The 13,934-nt window shown below is 39.2% G+C and overlaps 1 protein-coding gene across 1 annotated transcript in view; it reads left to right on the forward strand.

Annotated features, from left to right (window-relative positions):
* The window catches only part of SH2D1A (SH2 domain containing 1A), a 134,461-nt gene that overhangs the window by 55,086 nt on the left and 65,441 nt on the right, over window positions 1–13,934 (forward strand). Inside the window, exon 3 of the mRNA XM_089324771.1 lies at window positions 10,296–10,428. Coding sequence (XP_089180897.1) covers window positions 10,296–10,428 — 133 coding nt within the window. The remainder of the gene's footprint in view (window positions 1–10,295; window positions 10,429–13,934) is intronic.

The raw sequence follows: 13,934 nt of genomic DNA on the forward strand, positions 1-13,934 counted from the left end.
CAATATTTAAATACATTTTGAAATATAATTAGCTACATAATAGTGATTCATATGAAATATGTACTATTATTTAACACTTGCCCTTTCTTCGTACATTTTAAGTTTTTTCAAATGGAACAATCAGTAGCTTTTAACTAGTTATGACCATGTGACCCACTATGCCTGGGACTGTCCTCAATACATATTGTCTTGGAATAATCATTAATAATGCCTTATTTAACTCTCAAAAGTATCCTGGTGGGGCCAGCACTGTGGCACAATGGGTTACGCTGCTGCCTGCAGCACCAGCATCCCATATGGGTGCTGGTTCAAGTCCCAGCTGTTCCACTTTTGATCCAGCTCCCTGCTAGTGCTCCTGGGAAAGCAGCAGAGGATGGCCAAATCCTTGGGTCCCTGCACCCATGTGGTAGACTTGGAAAAAGGTCCTGGCTCCTGGCTTCAGCCTGGCCCAGCCCTGGCTGTTGTGGCCATTTGGAGAGTGAACTAGTGGATAGAAGACCTCTGTCTGTCTCTCCCTCTCTGTAACTCTTTCAAATAAATAAATCTTAAAAAAAAGTATTCTGGTTTGGAGGATAAATTATATGACCATTTTATTTTTTTTTATTTTATTTTATTTTTTTTTTTATTTTTTTGACAGGCAGAGTGGACAGTGAGAGAGAGAGACAGAGAAAGGTCTTCCTTTGCCGTTGGTTCACCCTCCAATGGCTGCCGCGGCCGGCGCGCTGCGGCCGGCGCACCGAGCTGATCCGATGGCAGGAGCCAGGAGCCAGGTGCTTTTCCTGGTCTCCCATGGGGTGCAGGGCCCAAGCACTTGGGCCATCCTCCACTGCACTCCCTGGCCACAGCAGAGGGCTGGCCTGGAAGAGGGGCAACCGGGACAGAATCCGGCGCCCCGACCAGGACTAGAACCCGGTGTGCCGGCGCCGCTAGGCGGAGGATTAGCCTAGTGAGCCGCGGCGCCGGCCGACCATTTTATTTTAAGCATAAATATCTCCACCCAGGTCTCCCATGTGGGCAACCAGGACCCAAATACTTGGACTATCTTCTGCTGCCTACCCAGATACAAGTACTTGGGTTATCTGTCATATGCTTCCTCCTGGCGCATTAGCAGGAAGCTGGATTGAAAGCACAGAGTAGTTGGGCCAGGAACCAGGCACTCTGATATGGCATGAGAGCATCCCAAATAGTGACTTAATCCACTGCACCACAGGAGTCGCCATCCTGAATGTTATTTTTGCATGCTTAGTGACCATTTGTATATCTTATTTTGTGGCTAGTTTATGCCTTTTGCTCCTTAAGAATCTATTTTGTATGGATCCATTGTCCACTATGTTTATTGAAATAATTTTTCTGTTTGCATTTTATTTATCACACTAGAGACTTTATAATTTTAACTGTAGATACTATCGTTAAGTATGTTTTCATTGCTTTTATGCTGGGAAAGTCCATCATTCTGAGATCAGATTGATATTCCTCTTTGTTTATTATCTACTTAAATTTTCTTGTAGCATTTTTAGATGAAAGAAATATTCTTAAATATACCTAGAACTCATTTTGGTATAAACTTTGAATATTTAGCCTGAATTTATTTAGTTTTTCAATAGTTAAACAATTTTTCATATCTCATTTTGATTGAAATTGCCCTACAGTGTTAATTAAAGGGAAGAATTGACCTCTTTATGGTTATATGCCTTATGTTATCAAGGCAGTTTGAATGTGTACTTATTTGAGTAATTTTTTTGTTTCAGTTTATTTATGTGTTTTTCCTCAAATAGATGCGACATACTTCTTAAGTATCTCTAGTTAGTTCATATAATACATTGATAAGGTGAATAGAATCTCTTCCCGCCTCACCATTATATTTTCTCATGGTTTGCTGTGATATAGGAAATGTATTCATTTTGTATATTTTGTATGCAGCCACTTATTACTGCTGTTAGATATTCAGTTGATTTATTCTGTTGGTGTTTCTAGGCAGATAAACATACATAAACTGTAAGAAGTATAACTGTACACTTTCTAATAGCTGCACTTCAAATTTAATGTTTTACTAAAAACACTTTGAAAAGTGTACAAGAACATAATGTTGATTGTGGGATGTATTCCTGGTTTGTCTCTGCTAGAAGGTAAATGCTTTTAGTGTTTTACATAAGACATTGGCATTCGGATTAAGAGCTATATTTTAAATTTTAAACGATTATATTTGAAAGGGCGAGAAACTGAGAGGAATCCCTCATCCGCTGGTTTACTTCCCAAATGCGTGCGACAGCCAAGCCTGGGCCAGGCTTAAGTCATGATTCAGAAACTCAATCCAGGCCTCCCATGTGGATGTCAGGGATCCAAATACCTGAGCCATCACTGCTGCCTACCAGGGTGTACATCAGCAGGAAGCTGGAGTCAGGAATGGAGCCAGAACTTGATTCCAGGCACTCTGATATAGGGTGTAGGCATTTTGAGCTGTGCCAAATGTCCACCCCAAGAAATACATTTTACTCTCAATCAAAATTTATTTTAAGCTTATTGATTAAAATTGAATTTAATCAAGCATACTTTTGCCATTTATCTTTATAGACACAGTACTTTTTTGCCCTACTGATGATAAATAATATGAGTAGATTTCAGTATGTGGAACTTGCATATAAAAACAATGTATTTCTAAATGTTAGTGAGTTTCCTTTGTTGGTACTTTATATGGGAGTTTTACACTTATGAGTAAAATTGGTCAGATGTCTGTGCTATCTTTATCAGATTGGAATAAGAATCATGATACCTTTGAAAAGTAAGTTGGAAAGTTTCTATTTTTATCCTTTAAAAAAAAGATTTGTTTGAGAGGCAGAGTTGGAGGGAGGGAGGGAAGGAGGAAAGGAAGGAGGTCTTCCAACTGCTGGGTCACTCCCCAAATGGCCACAACAGTCGGAGCTGGGCTGATCTGAAGCCAGGAGTCAGGAGCTTCTTCTAGGTCTCCCACATGGGTATGGAGGCCCAAGCACTTGGGCCATCTTCTGCTTTTCCAGGCCATAGCAGATAACTGGATCAGAAGCGGAGCAGCTGGGACTTGAACTGGTGCCCATATGGGGTGCCGGTGCCACAGGCGGCGGCTTAACCACAGCAGCGGCCCTTTTTATGCTTATTTTTAAAATTTTATGTCATTTTGATTTCTTCTTTTCTGTTTTCTTCCACCCTCAAAGTGACTGTTACCTAATACCATTTCACTCAACTGTGAGCCCCAAGAGGGTGGGGACAGGGTTTATATTTGCTTCCCATTCTATCCACAGCTCACTGGAGCAGGCATGTGAGAAGATGAAATGATCTGTTCCATGACACAGGGAATTGTGGTGCGAGGCTTTAGCTATTTCTTTGTCCCATCATCCCTCTCCCACTTCTCATTTATTAAAGCCTACCTTTACTCTTCAACCTCTGGTAATCTTACCTCCATTCTCGGTACTATACCGAAACAATTCAAGTCTGCACACACCAGTGGCCTTCTTAGTGCCCAAATGGTCTTTTCTCAGTCCTCTTGTTCCTTTCGCTCACTGTAACAACTGCTGCTGGAGATCTCTTTACATTCTGCCTTCTGGTGCTTGGCACTATCCTTTCTTGCTCTTGCCTCTCTAATGACTCCTGTCTCCTGTTCCCTCAGTTTTTAATCTTTTACGATAATCCTTTAGATTTTTAGCATTCCTTCCACAGGTCCTATCTTCGGCATTTGTTCTTTTCTTTATCCATCCTTACTAACTGAATTCACTTCTGTGTCTTCAACTATGTGGATGCCATCTGTGAGGGTTCCTAGTATAGTGACTATCACATGGTGGGTGATCAAGAAGTGTTAATCTGGTTTGGGCCTCAAGTCCATATGTCTAGGCTTAACTACTTCTGAATCTGAGCCTTGAAGTTGCAATTGGCTATTGAATGATTTTGATGGGATATCCTTCTAATACCTCAGGGTCCCTATGTGTGCAACGGAACTCGCCAGCTTTCCCGCTCTCATGTCTTTCTTCCCAGTGTCCTTGTTTCTATTAGTTGTGACAATGTGTTCTGTCATAACTCAATGTCTTGTGGTGGGCATTGGGAGGAATGGAGAGTACATGTTACTGCCATGTAAAATTGTTAGCTCAGTATTGCAAGAGCTCAAGGATTTTCAGGGGAAGCTGAACATTCAACGGAAAAATCTAACATTTTTGAGTGTTGACAACTAATTGATTAAACAAATCTGAGAGCAAACAGAACAGACTGGTTGGCTCATTTTGACCTCTGGGATTCTGGCTTTCAATCTTTGGGCCTGAGAGTTTTCAGGCTGATAGTTAAAATGCTCTTTTCCCTATAGATGTTTTTAATTAGCCATATTGAAATATAATGTGTATACAGTAAGATGCATATAGTTTAAATGTTTAAGTCAATGAGGTTTTTGTTTTAACAAATATATACACCCATGTAACTACTGTGCCCATAAAAATGAATAATAATTTCTTGTTCTTTTCTAGTAAGTCCTTTCCTACCCATAGCTGCTGTTCTTTTACAAAAATATATTTAATTTATTTGAAAAGCAGAAAGAGAGGGAGGGGGAGGGAGAGAGGGAGGAGAGAAAGAGTGAGGGAGAGGGACACAGGGAGGGGGAGAGGAGGGAGAGAAAAAGTAAGAGCAAGAGAGATTTCATCTACTGGTTCACTCCCCAAATGCCTACAGCAACCAGGGCTGGATTGGGCTGAAGCCAGGAACACAGAACTCCACTTGGGTCTCCAGCAAGAAGCTGGAATTGGAAGTAGAGCTTGGACTCCAATATGAGATGTGGGTATCACAAACAGTATCTTAACTACTGTGCCAAATGCCTGTCCCTGCTGTTCTTAATTTCTGCTAGCATAGTTTAGTTTTTCCTGATTATAGAACTTCAGATAAATGGAATCAAACTATATATACTGTTTCATGTCTGCCTTTTTTTCACACAGCATAACATTTTTGAGATTCACTAGTATTCTTACGTATCTCAGTAGTTTATTCTTTTTATTGACATGTAGTATTTCATTTTATATAATGCAACTTATTTATCTAGTTTCCTGCTGATGTCTCCTCTAGGAATTTTAAGTAAAAGAGTTTTAAAATAGGACTATAACTGTGGAGTTTAAAAAAACAAACCAGACATCACTGAGCAGATCTAATTTTGGTTACAGTTAACTTGTTGGAGAGTAAGATGCCTTTATGTTCCACTCACTGCTTTTCTTGAGTGTGGGTTTCTTCCACATCTTAATCACTTCTGTCATTCATTGTCCATTGTTAACCATAATCAAACTACCTGAGCTCACTATAAACAGAGCATAAGTGATCCTAGCTTTACTCTGTGCCCCCATCTGGGATACTAGTTCCTGATGGCTGTCCTGGCTATCGGGTCATAATGTTTATAGGTTTGCATGATGCAAATCATATATCCTTATTCATTAACTGAGCTAGGAAACCTTAGTGGTAGATAAAATGTCTAGTTACCACTCCTGGAAGTTACTTTATTTTTTAAAAGATTTATTTATTTATTTGAAAGGCAGAGGTAGAGAGAGTGCTTCCATATGCTGGTTTACTCCCTAAATGGCTACAATGGCCAGGGCTGGGCCAGGCTGAAGCCAGGAGCCAGGAGCTTCTTCTGGGTCTCCAGTGTGAGTGCAGGGGCCCAAGCACTTGGACCATCTTCCACTGCTTTCCCAGGACATAGCAGAGAGCTGGGTCAGAAGTGGAGCAGACAGGATTCAAACTGTCACCCATATGGGATGCCAGCACTGCAGGCGGTAGCTTTACCCACTATGCCACAGTGCTAGCCTCTACTATTTCAGGTATAAACAAAAGGACGGTGAGTAAATTTATTACTGCTCTTATGTGTTAGATAGCTTTGAATAATTAGCCAGTGTGAACATAAATCCTAAGATAAAATGGGAAATGTATCACTTATATCAGGAGATTAGGTGTATACATTTGTGAATTAATCATTCACTCAAAAAACATTTAATTTTGTTCTGAGTTTTCAAAAACAGGTACAGTTGAAGCACCTTCTATACCGTTTTAGAATTTGATTTCCCTCTCTCCTTCTCCCTCCGGGAGTAACCACTATCCTGTGCTTTATATTTAACATTTCCACATTTATGCGCAGACTTCTAATGCATACATATCTATAAAGCATATTTAGTATAGTCTTTCCTTTTTAAAACAACATACACAGCAGCATCTCATATTTTTATTTTACAACTTTTTTTTTTTGCTTAACCTTATGTTTTGAAAGTTTCCATGCTTTTAGAGCACTAGTTCATTCATATTAATTTCCCTGTAGTATTCAATTAAATGAACCACAATATATTCATCCATTCCCCTGCTGTTAGTCATTTAGGTGGCTCCAAAATTCTGTTGCCAGGAATCCAACAGTGAGCATTCTTGTGTTAGTCTCCTAATGTGCACATGTGATAGATTCTGTAGGTTTCTTCCTTGAAGTAGAATTAGCAGAATTATTAAGTTACAGAATATGTGTACCTTCTCCCTCCTCTCTATCAAATACTTCATAGTTTATTAGTAATTATTTAACAGATTTCCCTGAAAATTTTTGAGTATATTTTAATAGTTGGAGTTTAGACTCTCACTAAAGCAGAGGTACAAAATATACTTCCCCAAACAAAATACAAGTGTACTTCTCTTGTGAGGCGTCTAGAGTCCAGTTCGAGTGACTGTCATATCTTTGCTCTGCCATTTCCTAGGGTAAAGTTTTACAAGCTTAACCTTTGCTCACTACTTGATTTTTTTATGATCATGAGCTAAGAGTAGTATTTATATTTTTAGGTGGTTAGAAAAATATTTCACGACACATGAAAAATATAAATTTCAGTGTCCATGAATAAAGTTTTATTGGAACACTGCCATATCCATTTATTTCTATATTGTCTAAGGCCACTTTTGGGCTATATTAGTAGTTCTGAATATTTGGACACAGGCTGTATTGATACAAAGCCCAAAATGCTTATTTTCTAGTCCTTTGCAGAAAGTTTTCTGACCCTTACCTTAGGATGCTGTCTATACACCTTCTAAGCTGTACAGTCACAATTTTTTCTAGCCTTGAGAAGGAACAAATGAGGAACAGAGAACAGTTATTTTCCTTTTGAAAAATACAATCCCATCATGTATGTACCATTGGCCAGAACTTATGTTTTTCTCTTGTTGATTCAATTCCTTCAACTTTATATTCCAGCTTTGTCTTCATTGTACTTATATATTTCATTTCTGCTATCCAGTTTCTTATTTTAATTAGTTTTAACAAATTCAATGTGCTTTATAGGTAAAATTCTACGAACATAATGATAGTCCCATCCCTCTCTCCTTCTTTCTCCCTCCCATCCTCCTTCCATCTCCCTTACTCTGTTTTTTTTTTTTTTTTAGATTCTGAGATAACATATTTTAAATTTACATTATGGTAAAAAGGCTTAATACTTCACTGAATAAGAAGCTTAACAAATAAAAAGCAGAAAGACCCTAGTTTAGTGGGAATACAGACAACAGCCATAAATAATAATTGAATGGAAAAATGACCATTTCACCCATATACAATGAACTTTAATCTATTTTTTTCAAATATTTATTTGAAAGGCAGAGTTATGTGGAGGCAGAGAGAGAGAGAGAGAGGTCTTTGATCTGCTGGTTCACTCCCCAGATGGCTGCAACAGCTGGAGCTGTGCCAATCCGAAGCCAGGAGCTTCTTCGGGGTCTCCCATGTGGGTACAGGGGCCCAAGGACTTGGGCCATCTTCTACTGTTTTCTCAGGCCATAGCACAGAGCTGGATGGGAAGTGGAGCAGCCAGGACTCGAATCGGCACCCACGTGGGATCCTGGCACTAGAGGTTGTGGCTTTACCCTCTATGCCACAGTGCTGCCCCCCTTCCCAATATCTTTTTAAGTCTATTTTAATCTGTATGGTTACCATTTCTTTTCTTTGCCGTTTAACTCTTAGAGCAAAAAATGTATAATTTCCAGTAGTCTGGGTTTTGCTGTTTTTGTACTTCTGGTTGAGTACAACATGTTTCTCTGTCCTCTGTTTCTGGCAAAGTTGGCAAGTGGATCCAGAGACTGATCAGACTCAGGCTTGATTCCTTTGACAAAATTTTAAGTGGCAAGACTATGGGAGATATGCAGCATCTAATCATCTCTTTTTCTGATATTAGCTGCTATTGATATTTAATGCCTGTGTTTATGAAGCCATGGTGATTGTGAAATTCTGATAATTGTGTGTGTGTTTATATACTTTTTGAGTTTTTTTTTTTTAAGATTGATTTATTTGAAAGGCAGAGTGTGAAAGAGAGAGAGGGAGAGAGAGAGAGAGGTCAGTCTTCCATCTGCTGGAGCTGGGCCCGTTCAAAACCAGGAACTTCTTTTGGGTCTCCCACATGGGTGACAGGGGCCCAAGGATTTAGGCCATCCTCTACTGCTTTCTCAGGCACAATATCAGGAAGTTGGACCAGAAGTGGATTTTTTATCTTCGTCTGTTATTAGATTACTCAGTGCTACAGTGCATATGATTCAAGTCTTTTGTAATGATGGATTTAAATCCTTTGTAAGTTTTATCAATTTGGCTAAGCTGGAGCTATGTTTGCCAGAATCCCCTTCCTGCTATGGCACCAGAATGGAATTTGCCAAAAGAGAAATTTGAGCAAGATTTGGAAGGCAGAAATGAAATGGCTATTTCACTGTTGAAGGTCATTGTTACAGGCAGGGAGAACCAGACGCAGAGGTGCCTGCAGGTGCCAGAGTGTCCTTGCTTTCCCTCACTCAGAGTCTAGCTCTTCTTCCCAAGTGCCAGCTTTGCTGACCAGGGTGAGTGAGCCCAGACAAGTGCTGTGGGGTGTCAGATGAGATTTAGGACATCCAGATAAATTTTGAGCCTCAGATAAGCAATAATTTTTTTCACTGTAAGTGTGGCCCATTGTATGTATACTCATATATATTTAATACATATATGTGTATCTATACATATATATTTTACATATGAGAGTACTTGAAAAGGTTAGTGGAAATGAAATTGAAAGATAAGCTTATTCTGGTGCAAAAAATTGAAATTCATGAATGTAAGAGGTTTTCAAATGTTCATGTATTATGAAAAAGCTGCGTAAGAATTTCAAAATTATTTTCATCAAAATAAACTTTAAATTGCATTTCCCACAAAAGTGTTCAAGTACTCTCATATGTGGTTTTACACACACACATATATGTGTAGTATATGTACAGTACATGTATTGTGTGTGTGCATACATGCATAGTAAATCTGGCAACCCTACCCTAGACCCACTGCCATATGCGGAGGAAACTGCCTTCTGTAGACTTCTGCATCAGCTGTCCTCTGCCTTCCCACTCTGGTAGCTGGTCATGCCTGCCTATTTCATGAGTTTCTTCTGATCCTCTAATTCTCTTTATCCTTATTTTCCTAGCTTTTTAAATAATTGTTTATTTTCATTATTCCAAGAAATCTTATTTTGTAATACTCATAAGGGTTCCTTGTTCCTGATTGAATCCTAATATAATCCTGTGAATGTAACCAAGGCTGTCATACCCTGTGCATAGAGAAATTCTAAAATTTGAAACCACATAAATGTTTGCATAATTATTATTTGAGGCTGAGTTACCTAATTTTGGGCCAAAAAATGCCAAGCAAGTCAGGGTGCTAAAATTACTTCATATTTTCTATGGATCCTCCTATCAAGGTGAAATGGATTTGCTGTATGTGGGTATTTTATGCTATTTTCTTATAATCATTCAACTGGACAAACTTGTCCTATTTTGGTTTGCTAAATGTTTGGCTCATGAGTTTCCTGTACAGTTAAGTCACTTTCCCTGGAGTTTTAAATTACCTAAATTTATTTCCCTCTCTGCCTGTCTTCCTTCCTTCTTCCTTTCTTTGTTTTGTCATTAGAGCTCTGACTGAAGAGCCAGATAAGTCTTGGAGAATACATACAATCCAGTTTGTTCCCAGTTAATTATCTAAAGTGTTACAGCTCCATCAGGAGGGAACATACTGAGAATATAGACCCAGACCATCAAGTGGTTAAGCAACCTGGATGTGGGCTATAGACTCAAATCCAAAGAATTGCACAATGTTTAAACTGAATTTAGTGTTTCTGTGCTATGAGAGCACTCCATTCGGAAAGCATTCACATGAGATTTCTTACTTTTTAAAGATTTATTTATTTATTTGAAAGAGTTACAGAGAAGGAGGGGGAGGGAGGGCAGGAGTGAGTGAGAGAGAGAGAGAAAGAGAAATACCTTCCATTTGCTGGTTCTCTCCCCAGATGGCTGCAACAGCCAGAGCTCAGCCAGGCTGCACCACGTGCTTCATCTGGGTCTCCCACATGAGTGGCAGAGTTCCAAGCGCTTGGGCCATCTTCCACTGTTTTCCCCAGGCCATTATCGGGGAACTGGACTGTAAGTGGAGCAGCCGGGACATGAAACAGCACCCATATGGGATGCCAGTGTCACAGGAAGCAGCTTTACCTGCTATGCCACAATGCTGGCTGCACATGGGGATTTCTCCCAGCATAATGGCATTAGAAAAAACACTGCACCTGTTCACCAGTGTTGCACAGATTATCAGATTCTCAGGTCCTGGCTGTCAAGTCTGGTCAATAGACAACTTAAATCCTAGTGATAGGGATTCCAATTTTGGGAAGGTATTACTGCTTCCATAGTAGGTATCTTTTTAACTTTGGGAAAGTGTTGAATTTCTAGAAATCGTGAAAAAAATGAAAACCATGATACCGATACTTTCATGTTAACTTCAGAAATAGTGTTTTTGTAATCAGTAGAGCAATTTGTACCTATGATATTTTCAACATACATAATGTTTAAGAGAATTTGACACATGAAAGTATCAGATTATATGATTCCAAGTGAGTAATTGATTTTATAATTTTTTTGACTTGAAAGGAATAAGAAAATTCTGTTTCTAAGCAGTATTAGAATGTTTATACAAACAAGATCCATATGTATTTATACATTTCATTTATTATGTTTACTAGTTATTTAATTACATGTTTAATTATTGTGTTTGTTTAGTGCCTACTAAGGAGTGTTTAAAATATTTTTAAAAGAAAATTAAATATATTTACCAATGTGGCTGAAAAATTTGAAGGGTATTTTAAAATTTTTTTTAAAATTTTATTTAATAAATATGAATTTCCAAAGTACAGCTTATATTTTAAATTAAGTTGCACATTGGACTTATTAATAAATACAATAGTATTTTAAAATTGAAGTTGAAAGTTCAAAAAAGGCATAGATTTTAAATTTCTTAATGTATATTGAGGTTAATCAATTGTAATTAATCATGTAATCATTGTCTTTGTTGTGTGTATATGTAGAAGTCATTGTTATTCACACCAAGAAACTTGCATTGTCATTTTCTTCTAATTCTATTGAACTTTGTAGTATCTTAAGTTTTTTAAAAATTTACTCAAAATGTAAAGTGACAGGGGGAGAGAGAGAGAGATCTTCTGTCCGATGGTTCACTCCCTAAATGGCCACAATAGCCAGATCTGGGCCAGGCTGAAGCCAGGAGCTGCATCCTCGTATCCCACATGAGTGGCAGAGATCCAAGCACTCAAGCCATCTTCTCCTGCATCCCAGATGCATTATCAGGATCAGAAGATGAGCAGCTGGGACTCAAACTGCCACTCATGTGGAATGCTGGTGTTGTAAGCTATGCCTTAACTGCTGTACCACAATGGCCCCTAATATCTTGAATTCCCCCCCCCCCAATTTTTCATTATGCCATTTATGTCATCGAGGCCACGTTGCTTCTTTATAGAGCCTCTGTTTTCCTACTCTGATGTGTGCTTGTTGTCTTTCAGGCCTGCTGCGTAGCTGTACTACTAGAACTTCCCTCTCCTGCTACAATAAAGCCACGGTTTTGTTCATCAGGTTATAACCAAGACTTCTGGCTGTCCTTCAATTTCTTTTTTTTTTTAAGATTTATTTATTTGAAAGGCAGAGTTACAGAGAGGCAGAGGCAGAGAGAGAGAGAGAGGGAGAGAAAGAGGTCTTCCATCCTCTGGTTCACTCCCTAAATGGCCACAATTGGCTGATCCAAAGCCAGGGGCCAGGAGCTTCTTTCGGGTCTCCCATGGGGGTGCAGAGGCCCAAGGACTTGGGCCATCTTCTGCTTTCCCAGGCTATAGCAGAGAGCTGGATTGGAAATGGAGCAGCTAGGACTTGAACGGGTGCCCATATGGGATGCTGGCACTGCAGGCAGCAGCTCTACCTGCTATGCCACAGCACCTGACCCTAAAGTCTTATATTTATATGTAAATACTATCTAGAATATCCAGCTACACCACAGCACCGGTCCCTGTCCTTCTAAAATAGTAATAAATCCACTAATATTTTGATGGGCAAATAAAAGACATTTCTTGGCCTTCCTTGCAGTTAAGAATGACTATGTAACTAAGTTACGGGCAATGGAGTATAAGTGGAAGTAACACCTGCAATTTCCAGATTGTGGCTTTTTTTTTAAAAAAGATTTATTTGAAAGGCAGAGTGACAGAATGAGACATACCTGTACACACAGAGAAATTTAGTGATTGATCCATCTTCTAGTTCACTCCCCAAATAACCAAAACAGCTAAAGTTGGACCAGGCTGAAACCAGGAGTTGGGAACACCATCTGGGTCTCTCATGTAGGTAGCAGGAGCCAAATCATGTAGGCTATCAGCAACTATCTTCCCAAGAGCATTAGCACGAAGTTAGATTTGAAATGGAGTGTCCGGACTCGGTGCTTCAATATGGGATGCTGGTGTCACAAGTGTTGGCTTAACCCGCGGTACCACGATGCCAGGCCCTCTCAACTTCTTTGTAAGTCTTCTAGTTACTGTTCAGTATGCCTTCACTTCAGCTGGGAGGCAGGTATTGGATCAATGAACTTTCTCAACTTTTACTTACTTGGGAATATGTTATTCCCACTTCATTTTTTGAAGGCTAGTTTTGTCAAATATAGAATTCTTAGTTAAAAATTTTTTTTCCAGCATTTTAAATATTTCCTGGTACTACTTTCTGGCCTCCATTGAAGGGAAATTGGCTGTTGATCTTTCAGCGAATTCCTTGCACTTGGTGGGTCCTCTCTTCCTGATTCAGAGATTGTCTTTGTCATTCAACAATTTGATTATAAGCTGATTTGGGTGAATTCCACTGAATTTATCCTACTTGATATTCATGGAGTTTCTTGAATGTTTAGATGCATGTATTTCACCAATCTGATTTTTTCTTCATTATATCTATCTACAAATTTTCTTTCTGCTCATTTGTCTCTGCCTTCTTCTGAGAGTCCTATTATGCCCATGTTAGTATACTTGGTGGTTTCCCACTGTCCCTTAAGCTCTAATAATTTTTCTTCAATTTTTTCTTCGTACTCCTTACACTTGATAATTTCAGTTGACTCATCTTCAAAGTTCTCTAATTCATTATTTTTTTAGAAGATTTATTTTACTTGTAAGGCAGATAGAGCAAGACAGACACAGAAAGAGATCTTGCACCTGCTGGTTCGCCCCTCAAATGACCACAACAGCCAGACTGAAGCCAGGATCCTGGAACTCCAGGGGTCTCCCATGTGGGTGGCAGATGCCCAAGTACTTGGGCCATCTTCCACTGATTTCCCACATGCATCAGAAGGGAGCTGGATTGGAAGAAGAACAGCTGGGATTCAAACCAGTGCTCTGATATGGGATGCTAGCATCACAGGCAGTAGCTTAACCCCTAGCGCCACAATGCTGGCCCCTCATTCACTATTCTACCTGCACAAAACTGTTGTGAACTGCTCTAGTGAAATGTTTAAGCTATTTTTCTTTAAGGCTGCAGAATTTCTGCCCCCCCCCCTTTTTTATATAATTTCTTTTGCTTTAGTTGAATATTTTCTATTTAGTGACACAGTGTTTTCTTGA

This window comes from Oryctolagus cuniculus, chromosome X (genome assembly GCF_051225735.1).
Source record: "Oryctolagus cuniculus isolate XC-2025 breed Fujian yellow rabbit chromosome X, ASM5122573v1, whole genome shotgun sequence".
NCBI classification, from domain to species: Eukaryota; Metazoa; Chordata; class Mammalia; order Lagomorpha; family Leporidae; genus Oryctolagus; species Oryctolagus cuniculus.